The sequence below is a fragment of the Centropristis striata genome, chromosome 22 (genome assembly GCF_030273125.1).
Source record: "Centropristis striata isolate RG_2023a ecotype Rhode Island chromosome 22, C.striata_1.0, whole genome shotgun sequence".
Taxonomy (NCBI): domain Eukaryota; kingdom Metazoa; phylum Chordata; class Actinopteri; order Perciformes; family Serranidae; genus Centropristis; species Centropristis striata.
Window position 1 is genome coordinate 2364259 of NC_081538.1, and position 15689 is coordinate 2379947.

A 15689-nucleotide genomic window follows, 5' to 3' on the forward strand; every position below is an offset into this window, starting at 1 on the left:
CGCACCAGAGGAAATAACTCACTCTTCCAGAATAAAACCTGTCTGCCTGACTTTGTGTCTGTTATGCAATTGGCTTGTATCTGATCTACCTGATATTGTATTTGTCTGTGTAACGAGAGACTCTGTAAGACTCATCGTAGCTGTTTGTCTGGGAGTGTTACTCATTGTTTGTGACTCTGAGCATGAATCTATGTGTTTGATCCTCCGATCGGTAAGGCTGTCATCCAATCACGGCCACGGTCCATTTACAATCTGTCTGCCAGAAGAAACAATAGTCATCGGATGGGCCAGAGGCTGACAAATCTTCAACAGTCCAACTTTCTATTACCATTTACTCAGTGTGCGTGACTGACTCATGCTGTTTCACTGCTTCCTCAGCAGATTGCTCTTATCAACAGAGTAATGATCATTTCCTGTAAGGAGTCGGCACATCAAAAATTACATTTGTGGATTTTATAATGTTAATTCAAACCTGTAGGCACAGACAAGAAAACCTTGTAGCTATGTTGCATGCTGTATTTGACTTAAAATGTTGGATCACAGGGCATTCTGGTGGCTCACGAAGGCTGAGTCCTTGTTGCAGTGGACTCAGGCTCAATCCGAACCATAGCATCATCTTATCATGTTTTATATCTGTGGTTACAAAGTGCATTACTCCTCTCACACAGCCAAAATGTCAAGCCAAACTTACCGTTTACTGCCGTTACTCACTTTTTATGTTGTTGTTATGTTATGAGACCAGCATGCATGCTAACCACTAGCTCATTTAGCAATTAAGCAGGTGTTGGGGTGGTTAGTAACAGCGCTACGAGTAAAGATACCGTGGCTCACCACTGCAAAACGACCGGGTGCCCGAAATATAAGTAATATAAATATTAAAATACAATATCATCAGATACTTCATGTACTTTGCGACATTAACACTTGAGGTGTGAAATACAGGATCAGAGTTTAGAGAAAGAAGTTCGGAATAAATATTTTAACATTTACACTTACATGTTTGAGTGACACTTCCTTTTTACACTTGGTTTTGACAACTATTTATCGACTGAGAGTTAATAATAATGGATTAACTCTATCTTTTTTTTTAAATGTAATTTCTTCTTCTTGTTTTATTTTGTTGTTGTCAGTAAATTGTATTTGATATGTTTTATTTCTGTTGTACAGCACCTTATAACTTGCTTTTGAAAGGTGCTATATAAATAAAGTTATTATTATTATTATTATTATTATTATTATCCAGAGTATAATAAACTCTACTAGTGTATCTAGTTTCACACCAAGAATTCAAATCTTCTCAATTTGCTGTGTAGCGGTGATAACGGCACTAAGCATATCAATGGCATTATTTCAACATGAGGAGGCGACGATTATCTACTCATGTCACAGTTCAGCTCAACACCCTCCTGCTCATTCCTGCAGTTCTCACTCTCCCAGTAATTTTCCACTCCACCTGCCAGCCACTTCCACCTCATCAGCCCAACTCCACTGAGCTGCCTCTGATCACTAATCAAACCACTATAAAGAATCCTGCCTCTCAAACACTCACTGACAGATTGTTCCTTGCTACTTGATGTCATACTTTCCAGCGCTTTATCTCGGACTGATTTCCTGTTGTTGACCCTGCCTGCCTCATTCCCGGTGAAGTCATGAACCTTCTGTCCCCGACTTGGAGTTATTGATCCTGCCGTATCTGTCGCTCTGCCAAAGACTTTGAGAGATTTCGCTGTGGCATTCAACCTGTTGTAACTGCGGAGCTTTCCATTATAAGTCATTACCGTCTTCTTGGTGACCTGTGTGCTGCAATTGGATCCTTACACATCCTGTTCCAAGTCAGAGTCACATGAACGCGAAGGGAGGAAGAAATGGAAAGTGCTAACAGTTTCAAAGGAAGAGACTGATATGTAATCATGCACTGGCTACAAGCTCTGATTACAACACACACAGACGGAGTGTGACTCTATTCTTTGCTCAGAACGTGATTGCTCCACTTTGTCTTTCACATAGTAAATATGTTTACCAATTTATCAATGCTCTGAATGCTGGGTAAAGAACCTTTAACCTCTATTTATTTGGTTACTTAGTGTATATTTTGTTTGACCACATTTCATTGGAACTACTTCCTACTAAAGAAATAGTTCCAATGAAAACAGCTCAGGAGAAAGCACTCTTGTTCTAGTTTATATCTCTAGTTGACTGGCATGTGTAGTTAGTGAGCGTTTGAGGCAGGAAAGTGAATGAGCTCTTTTCTTGTGACAGGTTTCCAAATTAAATCGTTTTTGCTGAGTCGACAAAAGTCACTCCTCAGAGATTCACGTAGATTAATCTTCTCCATCAATTTTCAAGGGTAGCTGAACATTTTTCCCCCCTTTCCTGTACGGGCACCATCATTTAAAGACAACGTTTTGACAGCTTGTTTCTTTTTCACCTCAAGTCTGTCTGCAAATCTCTGTAAGTGCTCCTCTGTTTTCTCTTCTCCTCTGCTCTCCTGTCCCCTGGGATAAGGACCACTCATTGTATTTCCAGTCAAGGCCAGCTGATACAAACACGTGGGTGATGCTGGTGATTCAAAAACCACATCAAACCTCCTGTACTGGTCACTTGCACGCCCCAGTGAGCGAGGCCGTCCCACATCTGCCCTGGGTATTTTCTTGTTTTCCCGATACCGCCAGAGTCTCTACTTTTAGCCTCACTTTCTCTGCGGCCAAAAAACATGAAAGGAACATGTACAGCTAATGCTACCAGACTGCAGCAATTACAACAAAGTAAGTGCATAAATACCAGTAGATGAGTCACAAAGTCAGAGTTCCCAACAGGGATCCAAAGTGGTGCCGAGACATGGGAGCAGGTATGGGAGATTTGGAATTCAAGATGCTTTGGAAAGACGAGGGAAAGACTTTGACTTTGCCAAGCCAATTGTATAAACCTTTACTTAGCTTTTCCGAACATTTAAGTGGTTCAAGTTGCAAAAAGCTGCGTAAATAATTTATTTTGGTAGGAATTGCACCATTGCAGAGTTGTTTGTACACACAAGAATTATTCCGAAGTAAATTGTGCAATAACATACGTCATCATTACGCCATCACTTTCCTCCTGCAAGCCACATTTGGTTACAGAAATAGAAGACACGGCTCTTTATTTGTGTTGCTTTAAGAATTTGATACTTTATTTGTTCCAAATTTTGAGTAGATCATAATATCCCCTTCACAGCTGTGGTGATTCTTACTCAATGACACACATTCAAATGTAATATGACACATTTATTAAAGGACGTTACTCACCTTCCAGAGAAAGCATGTGTGGTCTCCAGGCAATCACGCAAGAGCTCACTTCAAGTGAACCTCAGACCAACGGTTTTAGATGGACCCACGGCCGCTTTGTAGGGTTACACCTGGATTCCAAAAAGCTATCACATTGTACAAAATGTACAAAATTCTCGAAGTAACATTTTGAAGAAAAATGGGGGAAAATTTGTGGGGAAACCCTATAGGGTTGAGGGTTTCATTCATCAAGAGTACAGTTTAAGTCTGAATATGCATCAAACTCAAAAAGTCCTATATATTTGTTTTGACTCTCTAGCAGGACTGCAAATTTTCATCATACCTAAATATAAACCATATTAAACACATGGTTAAGGTAATGAAACTTTCACACTTTAGTTAGGTTTAGTTAACGAAAGTATTTGGTTAGGGTTAGGGAAACAGATGTAGTTACTGTGGTTATGTAGGTGTAGGTAATACATGATCCAGAATGTGATATATATCGCACAAAAGTTAAACAACATATGTTACCTAAAATAATGATGTTGACTTCGGTTTCATTGAGGACAGGAACACTGGTTTCCAGGGTCAAAGACCTCCATTTGTTTGACTTGCCTTCACTAAACGAACCTTGTTGTTCTTTATACTCAGTATCCTTACTTCCACCTTAGTTGGCGTCATAATATCTAAGGCCACAAGAAGGTGCCACCTAATAATAAAGGTAAATATGGGTCATGATACTCTCTATGATGTCGGAATTTGAGGTTCTGCGTGGGACAAGTGGTATTATCTCACCTACAGTGGACAACCACAGACAGAAGTATTATCTCACCTACAGTGTACAACTACAGACCCGTCTCTCTCCTGCCATTCCTCTCCAAAACTTTGGAACGGGCTATCTTCAATCAACTATCCTGTTATCCGCATGGGAACAATCTCCTTGACCCTCACTAGTCTGGTTTTAAGAAAGGCCACTCAACAGAGACTGCCCTTCTCGCTGTGACAGAACAGCTTCACAAGGCAAAAGTGGCCTCTCTCTCATCTGTGGTGGTTCTACTGGACCTTTCTGCAGCTTTCGACACTGTTGATCACCCGATCCTCATCTCCACCTTTCACCACCTGGGAGTATCTGGCTCTGCCCGCTCTCTACTCAAGTCCTATCTCAAGGACCGCACCTTTCGTGTAACCGGGGTCCCTCAAGGCTCTGTCCTTGGTCCGCTCCTTTTCTCAGTATACACCAACTCCCTTGGCTCCCTCATCCACTCGCATGGCTTCTCCCATCATCGCTATGCCGACGACACCACGCTAACCCTTTCCTTTCCCCAATCTGAAACACAGGCAGCAGCACGTATCTCTGCATACCTGGCTGACATCTCCCAGTGGATGTCCTCGCACCACCTCAAACTCAACCTGGGAAAGACTGAGCTACTTTGCCTCCCAGGGAAGGGCTCCCCCACCACTGACCTCCTGTAGCGATTACAGATGGCTCTTAAAGTTATGTACTTACTTGATTCCTGTGGTCTAAGGCTAGTACCTTCAGGTTTAATGCACTTATTGTAAGTTGCTTTGGACAAAAGCGTCAGCTAAATGACATGTAATGTAATGTAATGGACAACTTTTGTAACTTGTAATCAAACAAGAATGCTTACTTTAGTCAGAGAGTAAACAGGGTTTAGAAATAATCTCACAAGTCATTCTTTTTTCAATCATCACTTTTTGTAAAATATGGGAACAATAACAAAGACACTCTATTGAGCAAGAGTTCAGGGCAGTAATGTGATTAAGTCAGGAGGAGGCTGCAGACAACCAACCTCTCCAAAGTGTGGCCATTCAGAACAGACTTCAGACTGTTGTCTCAGAACACATCACAGTACTTTGTTCAGAATCCAGAGTCTAAAGGTAGTTGCTTATTTCAGAGTAATGATCAAGAACTCATCACAGAGTTCCATGTGGTTACCATTGTGATGATAAAAGCAAAACTGATTGATGTTATGTATGTTTTACATAAACTATGCTGTAATCAAAGATATTTTTACGACAGATACATTTTCCTAAAGCTACTGTACGGGCTACCTGGAGCTACTTACGCATGATGAAAGAACGCCATACTTACTGTAATCTCCCACATCATAATCTAATATCTAAAAAACCATTAGAATGTTAGGAGTTGACTGCTGAGCCTCAGGGTACAGACTTTTTGAATAAGAGAGACACAACCCATTCAGCTTATCTAAAGAGGGTCGCAGGGTGGCTGGAGCCAATCCCAGCTGACATTGGGTACTCGCCAGTCCTCCCATTCATCTGAATGTGGACACAGGGGATGCAACAACGGTTTATTTTGAAAAGACACTATGCATGAAACAAGCAGAAACTGACACACGGCCCCTGACACGTCCAAAACATAGACTGTATAAATAATGGACGTAGTGACCGTGACGTCACCCATTGGTTTGTGGACTGCCTATTTGAGGCATCGAGTTCAGCCTTACACTTGTCGCCATCTTGTTTCTGATACGGGGAGCAGACCATATTTGGACTGTGGAGGAGAAGAGGGATCTGATCACTGACTACAGCCTCTCTACACCTCAACCTGACTGAGAGAAGTCGCTGCTAATTCATGCTAGCATTAACTGGAGCATTAACTGGGATGCTAGTTTTGGCTAGCACAAAACAAAAACTAAAAATGTATGTTACTTACCTCAGAAAAATGAACAGCGACTCCTTGTAGTGTGTGTTAGTCCAACCAAACGTTCAAATAAACTTTCATTCAGTGAAAATACAGTGTGAAAGGGTCAACATATATATATATATATATATATATATATATATATATATATACACACACATATATATATATACACACATATATATATATATGTATATATATACATATATATACATATATATATAAATATATATATACATACATACATATACATACATACATACATACATACATACATACATATATATATATATATATATATACACACATATATAGAAGTTTTGTCATTTTGTATTGAAATGTATGGATCCAAATGCTTCTGCAAACTTCGTCAGCACCCTGTAGGAATTTTAAGGTAGAATGCAGCTTAAGGCACATCCTGGTTTGCCTCACTTCTTGGGTTGCCGCTTTTTCCAAAACTGACACTCAAGGAGAATATAGAACATCCATTTCTGAAGCTAAGGAGCACCAAGCTTTGCTATCTGGCAAGTTGGGGATGAGAATTTGTTTGTATATGTTCGTTTGTTTGAGTTCACAGACAGGAAATGAAGGAAAACATCCAGGTTGTTAAGGCTCTTTTCCTTCTTATCTTCTTGTTTTTTTGTTGTTTATTGTCAACTCCTTTTAGATGCATTACTGCATATTAAGTGGAACTCCCATATATCTGCATATCTCTGCACTAACCGCTGCAACGCCTGATCTGGTGTGAATGCAGCCACAGAAACAGACAGCCCCCTCAAGCTCTCATTGACACCTACGGGTGATTTAGAGTCGTCAATTAACAGTGTAGGAAACTGGAGCAAGCAGAGGTATGATATATGTTAAACATTTCAATCTAAACTTTTCTGAAATGTGACCCCCAGGTGCCTTATAAGTATCACAACATATCCATTACAGCAGCTGTGATTGGGTTTTGAGCCCAAGCCAAAAAAAAAAAAAAAGCCTTTATGAGGTGTTTGAAATCTAAATGAAGGGGTATGAACTTGATTTGGGATCGGGCTGGTTACTTATGGTTCCCCCCAAACTCCAAATCATAGTAACGACCTTTAAAATTACACAGAAGAGCTAAAAGACAGGAGATGTGGAGACAAACCAAAACCTCAACAATGCCTTGGTGGTCTAATCCTTGCTCTTTGTTGTCGGTTGAGGTTGTTTTTTTCCGAACCACAACCCTCAAAGTTGTTTTTTCTTCCCAACAAACATGTGCCTACTAGATCCTTTGGAGCTGAAAAACAACATTGATTCAGTGGTGGTCAGCTGGGTTCGTCTGCAGGCATTAAACAGGTTTCGTGTGGGGACAATGAACTCCTCAGTAATCCTAAACCGGCCACACTGTATGATTACTACCAAGAAATAGGAAGGGAGAATGCAGAAACCATATCTTCTTCATCTCGTCTGGTGAGGAATGCGAGAGTAAGCATTATCTGAAAAGAGGGGGAGAGAGCCGAACATGCATATAAATGAAGTGGCGAGCATATGCGGTCCCAATTTCTAAAGCACTTAAAGGTTCACTCCGGTGCACAAATGATATATGACACCATCTCCTTGGAAAGCTCATTCTGCAAAAACAAATCTGTCGGTGTAATGAGGGAACTGTTAATACGACCAAATGTAATTACTTACATAATAAACTTTTCATATTTACTCAGAGGGCCGTTTACTTTAGGGACTTCAGGCCAGATATCAATCAGTGACAGAGGGACACAAGCCCAAACACTTAGGATAACAATCAAAAACACAACAGGAGTGACCTCTCAGTGTAAACCAACTGGGTCATCTTGTTGCCAGACGCGAAATCCAGAGCCCCTGGCAGGAAATCCAGCGTGTGCTGTTGACATCGCAACTCATCCATGACAGACAAGGAATAACACTTTTGGAGAGGAAGAGTTTGGGGAAAAAATAGCAGTGGAGTCCAAGAAAGACAGGGTGCTGTCACCGGAAAACACGGATTTTAGCAGGATGATAAATCTTTCATGCAATATTCACGCAAGGAGAGAGAATGCATTAAAATACAGATTACACATAGCAAGAAATATGCGGTGGTTAGAAAATACAACAGATTTATACACAAGAATGTGTCATTTCTTTGCACACAGTGTTGATAAACTATATTTTGAATTGATATTCAGTTTCTTTACTGATTGCCATCTCCATCTGATCACTCTTATTTAAAATGGCAGTTTAACAAAGTCTTACTTGATGCAGTTGTAATCAATTTCTGTCACAGGGTCTGTAAAATATGTAATTTCATATTATTGGTCTCCGTATAGTCATTCACCAGCTGCACTACCAACAATAAAGGCCATATTTTATTAAAAATAAATACTAAAACCGTTGTAATTGGTCACATTTAAAATGTCCCCAAGCACCTGAAGGATTTTAGTTTTTCTTCATGGCCAACAGTATACCATGCAGGTTAGTTTTTAACGTCTATAATAAAGAGTAAAATGAGCCTGTAGTTTGTCTTTGGGGGGCAGTGAGGAATAGTGGCTCTAAGAATCTGGGCTTGAGCACAGCTGGTTTCAGGTTCAAGTGTAAAGCGGGCTGCGCTAACGAGAAAGTCACTTACCATTTGATCAACACGCAATAGGGAAAACAGGAATTACTGCAAATTTATGACCAGAGAACATTACGGGTCATTGTTAATGGACGTGTCCTTGAGCCAAATTCAATGTTGTAGAGAGATGTGGCTGGACCTACGCCTCCTTCCTTTCTTTTCCTGGACATTGTTGATTTTGGCTGGACGTCAGTTTCTGATGTTGGCTAGACACTGGGAGAGCAGACTCGGGGTGCTTCCTTCTCATTTTCACACACATTTGGATGGGAAATGTGTGTTGGCAATGTGACAGAAGCTAGTAACAGAAATCTGATCCACTGTGGAAAAAAACGGAGATATTTTGCAAGAAAAGGACACGAGCCAGAACTCTAAACGCAATGCAACAGATAGTAATCATAAACTTTTATTCTCAATATACCTTATTTGCACATGAATAAACACGTTTTTCCTCCCCAGGATTATAAACATTGTTCTGTTTTTCTATTTGTTGAGAACAACATCAGTTTTATACAATTTTTTACATGACTGATTCTGGAGAATCAAGTTCCACTAACATGTTAAAGCACAATCGAGGGAGACTGACAGAGAGGCCCACCAAGACCCTCCCAAATCTGGCGAGGGGCGACTTGGTGGACGCCTCCATCAAGAGCCTGCCTTAAAAAACCGAAGGCAGAGAAAGATTGACTGACAGGCCCGCCAATCGTCTGCCAAAGAGTGGCAGCAAGGTAACAGACACAAAAAAACACACATTAAGCAATCCTCCAGATTCCAGAAATAAAAAGGCCAACCCACACGATCCATACAGAGAGCACCAACAGAGTCAAAAACACTTCATATCACATCAAGAGTATATTATTCCTGAAGTGACAGCATCTGATTTTAGCACTTAAAGAGTAGAATGGAACATCTGGACAATGATGGAGCTCATGTTCATTCTCCAATGTTTTCTATGATTCTCTAAAAGCAGTCTGCGCAGTTTGGATGGTGTGATTATCATTTCATGTCCGTACAATGTACCGAAGTGACTGACAGGACCATACTAGTGTTTGTGCAAGTTTAGCTTCAATACAATCACTGTTAAAGGTACACTATGCAGGATCACTTATACGTGTGTTTGTTTCTGCAGAAACCCTTTTCTGGGCATCAGTCTTTGGGCACAAAGCTACAAAAAGAGAGGACACAGTTGCAAAAATAAATAAATTATAGTAAAAGTGATTCTGGAGTTTGCTATCACTTTCATCGGGAAGGAGGGGCCATGTTTGAATGTTGTGTTTACATTACATAGTATACCTTTAACTACAATTCATGTATATTATATGGCCAATTACTGCAGACCATTTTCACTTTTCTCCAAAATAGAAGATATTTTCTTACTTTTCAGGCAGCCACTGTCCTCTCTTCACTCACTTCACGGCTTAAAAATCAATCAAAAATCAATTAGCAATCAGCTTCAAACTAGCCAGAGAAGCTTCTATTCTGCATTTTTGTTTTTCAAGCGCACACAGTGCTGCTAAGCCTGGGATGCAGCGATGATACCCCCTGCAAAATAGATTTGGAAGAGAGGAGAATGCAGAGAATGAGAGACATGATGAAAGGCTGGTGAGTCAGGCACAGAGGAGCTTTGAGCTCAATGCTTAACGTGGATGCTAACATGTTGCTTTTGAGGAGGTTAATGCTAACCATGTTTTCTAGCTTAGCTTAGCATATTAGCTGGCTAAATTTGAAACTTTCCCCCCATTTTCTAACACTTAAATTCCATTAGCTTTGCAGGTATTTATTCATAAAACAAATTAAAGGACAAAGTCCGGCCATCAGCATTCATGAACATTTCAGGATAATTAATTTGATATTTGTTTAGTTCAGGTTGGACCAAACTGGTGGACAGACTGCTAGCGTAGCGTAGCTGAAAATCTGAAAAAACATGGTTTGCAAAAATACTCGCGCTAATGTAAAGTATGCATGGTTTGTATTTGGTCTATAACTTGCTTAATCACCAGTATGGTCCTTGAATAAATGATTCATACATGGCTTTAACCAATCAGACAGATTGAGTAGTGCATTCAAACATCACGCTGGCCAATCAGATTCTCTTCCCCCGGCTGACTCAGACCAGGGCGGAGCCAAATGCTGTCCCCCCAAGAGAAAGGCAGTAATAGCTGATCATACCTTATCTTATCATGAACAAATGCCCAACACCCAGAATATTATGCTTCCCAACATCACACACTAAAGCAGGAGCACACCGGATATGTTGTTTTTCTTTATCAAATCGTAAGCCACACTACGCACTTGCACTAACCATGCAGCACAGGGAAACAATGTATGAGACGTACATGTTGCCTTTCGTAAATTGCATAAATGTTATATTACGATAATAGGTTTCTCTGCGAGAGAATAAGAGAGTCCCATATGGCACTTGATATTCTTGAGTGTTAGTAAATGAGGAGCATAAATACCATTGTTAGTTTCACCACATTGATTTTGTTGGAAGGTTATAGTTTAAGATAGAGGAAAACATTGAGAGTAAAGAGTGCACCACAGACCACATGACGGTTTAATAATGGGGCTTTGCTATTGAATAGACGGACGTAGCACTCCTCGATTGGACATGAAGGAATGCTTGTAATTAAAAAACGATATTATTCAGTATGATGCAACAGTAATCATCTAACTAAAACCATTCTGAGGGGATGAGAGGCAAATGTCAGTGGTGATGTGGTGCACAGTTTTTGTGGTTTTTCACGTCCCCACAGATTAGTTTCCTGCAAACATGCGCCAGTGTTTATAGATTACACACTCGTAAAAAGATGCACTCCCTGGTTTGGTTTTATTGGTGTGCATAGTGTCCTCAAATTAATTTATCTGTGGATGTTTTGACTCTGGAACACAGATGACAAGGAGTTACAAGGACTTTTAATGATTTAAGCACGCAATAAGGGCGATAAAACCAGGGAGCGTATCCTTAAAGTATCTGATATCACTAAACAGTTGTAACATAATGCTTACTGATTTAACCTGTGATTGTCAATTGTTACCTGGAACCAACAGGCAGCTAAATCAAACTGTGGGGTTACTCATCGAATGACCAAACAAACTGTCAACTGCAGCTTGTTTAAGTACAAAATTATGTTTTTTTTTTTAAGAATTTAGAAAGAATTATTTTTTTCGCTTACCTCTACTGCTATTTATCAATCTAGATTGTTTTGGTGTGAGTTGGAGATATAAGACTCAGAATAAAATGAAACTAAAAGGCTTGTCGTGCTCAAAAAACAGCTTCATGTAGGAAATATTGAAAAAAAAAAGTTCCTGCATCTTCAGTGACTGGGTCATGATTTAAAAAAAAATGTATTTTTTTATGCTTTGAGCACCACAAACCAAGTGTCATCTAAAGCCATTATATATCTAGATTTCTAGATTAATAAACAGATTTTGAGGTGAACTTTCCCTTTAAAGCTTGTTGTTTACAATTGATGACATTGTCTAATATAATATGTCGTGCCTAATTGAATCAGTTTCTTTTAATGTTTTGTCATTACACCAAAATAAAAAAACAGCAGTCATTTCTACTAATGTTCTTCAGGATGGATTTATATTTCCATCCTGAACTAAATGATCTACTCATATCCTCGCTGACATAATTAGTACTGCACCAGATTGTCTAGATTTTGGTCCTGTGAGATTTGTTGTTAATTATTTTTGTCAGATTTCTTTTGTTCTGCAGCGGCGGTTTGGCTGATTAATGCATTTCTTAATAAATCTCACAATTCATTTTGACTGCACTCAAACAACCATTTACGGTAAATCATCTGCAACGTTTCACGCTCAAATTAGGTATGTTGTGTTTATGTAAATAATGGAAAAGAAGGCACACATAAATGAAACAAGATGAACTTCTATTGGAGAAAATGAAATACAGCAGTGGAGAGGATCACACACATGGACTGACTGCAGTCATATCTTATATCCAGTGTATAATAAACTGCAACCTCACTATTACAGAGAGAAAGAGGTTGTTCTTTAGTCAGAATCAAACTGTAAAGACAAATAACAGCTGCACTTTATACCCCAGTGCAGATAGTAGTCATTTAATTTAAAAAAAATGACAGCAGTGAATACAAATGTACTGTTTTCCTTTTTTTTTTTCTCTTTTCTGTTGACCAAAAACGTCAAATACATATTCTCAAATTCCCCCTTCGTTCATGTTCTTTGCAGTAAAAGAAACAGTAGCATGCTCTCCGGACGCTTCGTTCAAATAAATCGTAAAACAAATTAAAAACTACACTTCTTTCCATTCAGTAGCCACAGTCTACAAAGCTGAAGGTTCATCTGAGTCACACAGTCCACATGGCACTAGAGATTTTGTCCACTGAGCATGCATAGGACACCAGCCAGGCTCACCCTGATTGGTTAATGCGCACTATGGCAACAAAGTTTTTTCATCGGAGCGATCCGACACCGAGGCGGCAATTCCAGATCATTTACTACTCTCGATAGGGGCTGATGATTATTTTGATCAGCTACAAAAGTTTTTTTTTTTTAATCTGTGCACTCAGAAGCAGGCCCTCTGTGGCAGTTGAAGGGTTGGTTTCTGTGCATAAACATAACAATGAACAATGACTTTCACACCGCAAATACAGTATCTACATGAGAGAACACTGGGGCGAAAGTAAAGACATCTTTCAACCCCTCAGAGACACTGTGAACATGTTCTGCCTAGTGCTATCTAAGAAATAAATAAAATCAGACTGAGACAACATTATTATCAGCAACCCGACAGAGGCAAACGAAGGGCACGAGGTTGTGATGTAACAATTTGGCATCTCTTCCTGCAACCTTAGCCGAATTCTCAACCACAAAACAATAAAGACCTAATAACTAACCACTGCAAAATTGATTCAAAATAAATTGCACGCTTGCTAAAGGCAGCGCTGTTTCTGGCAGTGGTGAAAAAAAAACTGCTCGATAATAAACAGCAAGCCCCCCCACCCCCTCATCCCAACCCCCCCCCCCCCCAACCAATCCATGGTGATTTAAATCCCTCTGATACTAAAAGGCAGTCCGATCTCTTTCATCAATGACATCAAGCCAGAAACAGTTCAGAAGTCGCCAATGAAAATTAATGTCTGGATTCCTCTAATCTCAGCTGGCAGGGACCGAGGAGATGACGGATAGGCGTAGGTTAAGAGTTCTCTCTTATCTTTCAAACAGATTTCTTCCGGTAAACATTTCTTTTTCGTCACTTGTACCCTTGCACCTGGTGAAATCACTTTGAGAAACCCCTGAAAATGAAGGTATCAAAAAGAGAAAGTGGCAGGAAGTGGGGCTCACAGGTTTTTTTCTTTGTTTGTGACCAGCGCCTCTCGTCAGGGCGTTCGTCAATTCGGTGGCAGCGTTGCATGCTGGTTGCCATTTTGGAGATAACAGAGGGAGAGAGAGAGAGACAGAGAGAGGGAGAGAGAGAGAGGGGGGGGGGGGGTATGATGAGGAGTTTTCAGAGGTCATGATGGGATGGCGTGGTGTCTGGAGCCAGTCAAAACCCAGAGTAGAACCAGCTGAAGGGTCATCGTCAGCCAGAGGGAGGGACTCAGGCCGGACGCCCCGCCACAGTCAGGGTCCTCCTCCTGGTGTGGAGCAGGGGGGACAAGAAGTCAAGTTACTGCTCGGTAAATAACACATTAAACCATTTCTACTTGACCGTTCACTAAGCCCCTCCCCCGAACAGTGATGCTCTAGTCCAGGGGTGTCAAACTCAAATACACAATGGGCCAAAATGTAAAACTTGAATAAAATCGCGGGCCAATATTGAACAAATAAACCTTTTAATATATACCAAACATGTTTTGCTTTAACATTAAATATGGAACCAGCAACGCTTATAAACATACAATATATAACTAAATAGTGCAGACATGCAAAATCAAATTTAAAATAAAAAACACATCAGTGTCATTAATTTATTCAATAAAAATTAAACAAAAATCGTATGCCTCTTTTCTATTTGCATCCTTCTGATTTAAATATCAAAATAAAGTTTTTCAACAGGTTAATACATTTAAAAATAAAATAACAATAATAAATCTAGTATTAGCGGTAAATGCGCCGTATAATACCGGCGGGTCAGCTTTTATAGAACAATAATAATATAATAATTTGATATTGGCTCGCGGGCCAAATAAAATTACACTGCGGGCCAAATTTGGCCCGCGGGCCAGAGTTTGACACCCCTGGTCTAGTCATAGCTTAGAAACCAACCTGTCAAGCTTGTAGTGGTGTGTCACAAGAGATGTAAAGAGTGAAACTCTAAATTTATTATATTTAGACAGCGGTCCAAAATCCATAAACATAAGAGCAAATGGGAAAGAAATGGATTTTATGTTTATTTCTGTTACATTATCTGCATCATTAGCATGACCAGCTGATTTACTCTAAAAAAGACCCATTCATGAAGCTCATCCACAGTCTGGATGCTGAGGCAAATGTCCTGCTCTCCTTGATTTCATCATAAAAGCCCAAAATCTTGCAACCACAGAAGAAGACAACATGGTCAGCTATGTGAGCCAAGCATCCAAATATTTTTATGCTAAAATTAAACACCACTTTGAGGCTGAGTCCACATGTACACAAGTGTTTTTGAAAACTGTTTTTCCCTCCTTTGTTCTAGTTGCTAAATTTAACTATTGTCTAAATTACAACATTAAACACAATTTAAATCATTGTCAAGAGCGCGCCAAACCAACCGGCAGGGATTCAACACTAATCAAAAAGCGATTTTTTCGAATCATGTGAAGAATGAGTAACCTGAATTTAAAAAAAAAGCTTTTACTGGAAAGCTACCTGACTGCAATGGTGCATAAATCACTCTGGAGCTCAATTTGATGCCTCTGCTCCTCAATTTAGTGGAAAAGTAACAAAAAAGTTCTGTTAGCAAAGTTATAAACAAGTTATAAACAACACTATTTTGGCCTGTCAACACTTCAACAGGGCCAACTACACCGAAAATGTATAAAAGCTCGGTTTTTAATGACTTAAATGCAGTTTGCATATGGACAAAAAGCCAAAACGCATGCATTTAAAAAAAAACAACAAAAAAATCTGTGTACATTTGGACAAGGCCTGATCTTCCTATTTTATTGTGCACAGTACACTG

General features: G+C 39.8%; 1 protein-coding gene and 1 long non-coding RNA gene across 2 annotated transcripts in view; one reads left to right on the top strand and one right to left on the bottom strand.

Annotated features, from left to right (window-relative positions):
• LOC131960291 (uncharacterized) overlaps positions 1–15689 on the top strand; it is a 138114-nt gene that overhangs the window by 5751 nt on the left and 116674 nt on the right. The gene's annotated exons all lie outside the window — the stretch shown is intronic.
• cacna2d1a (calcium channel, voltage-dependent, alpha 2/delta subunit 1a) overlaps positions 13551–15689 on the bottom strand; it is a 158113-nt gene continuing 155974 nt past the window's right edge. The window contains exon 38 of the mRNA XM_059325449.1: positions 13551–14163. Within this exon, the coding sequence (XP_059181432.1) occupies positions 14041–14163 (123 nt within the window). The 3' untranslated portion in view covers positions 13551–14040. The remainder of the gene's footprint in view (positions 14164–15689) is intronic.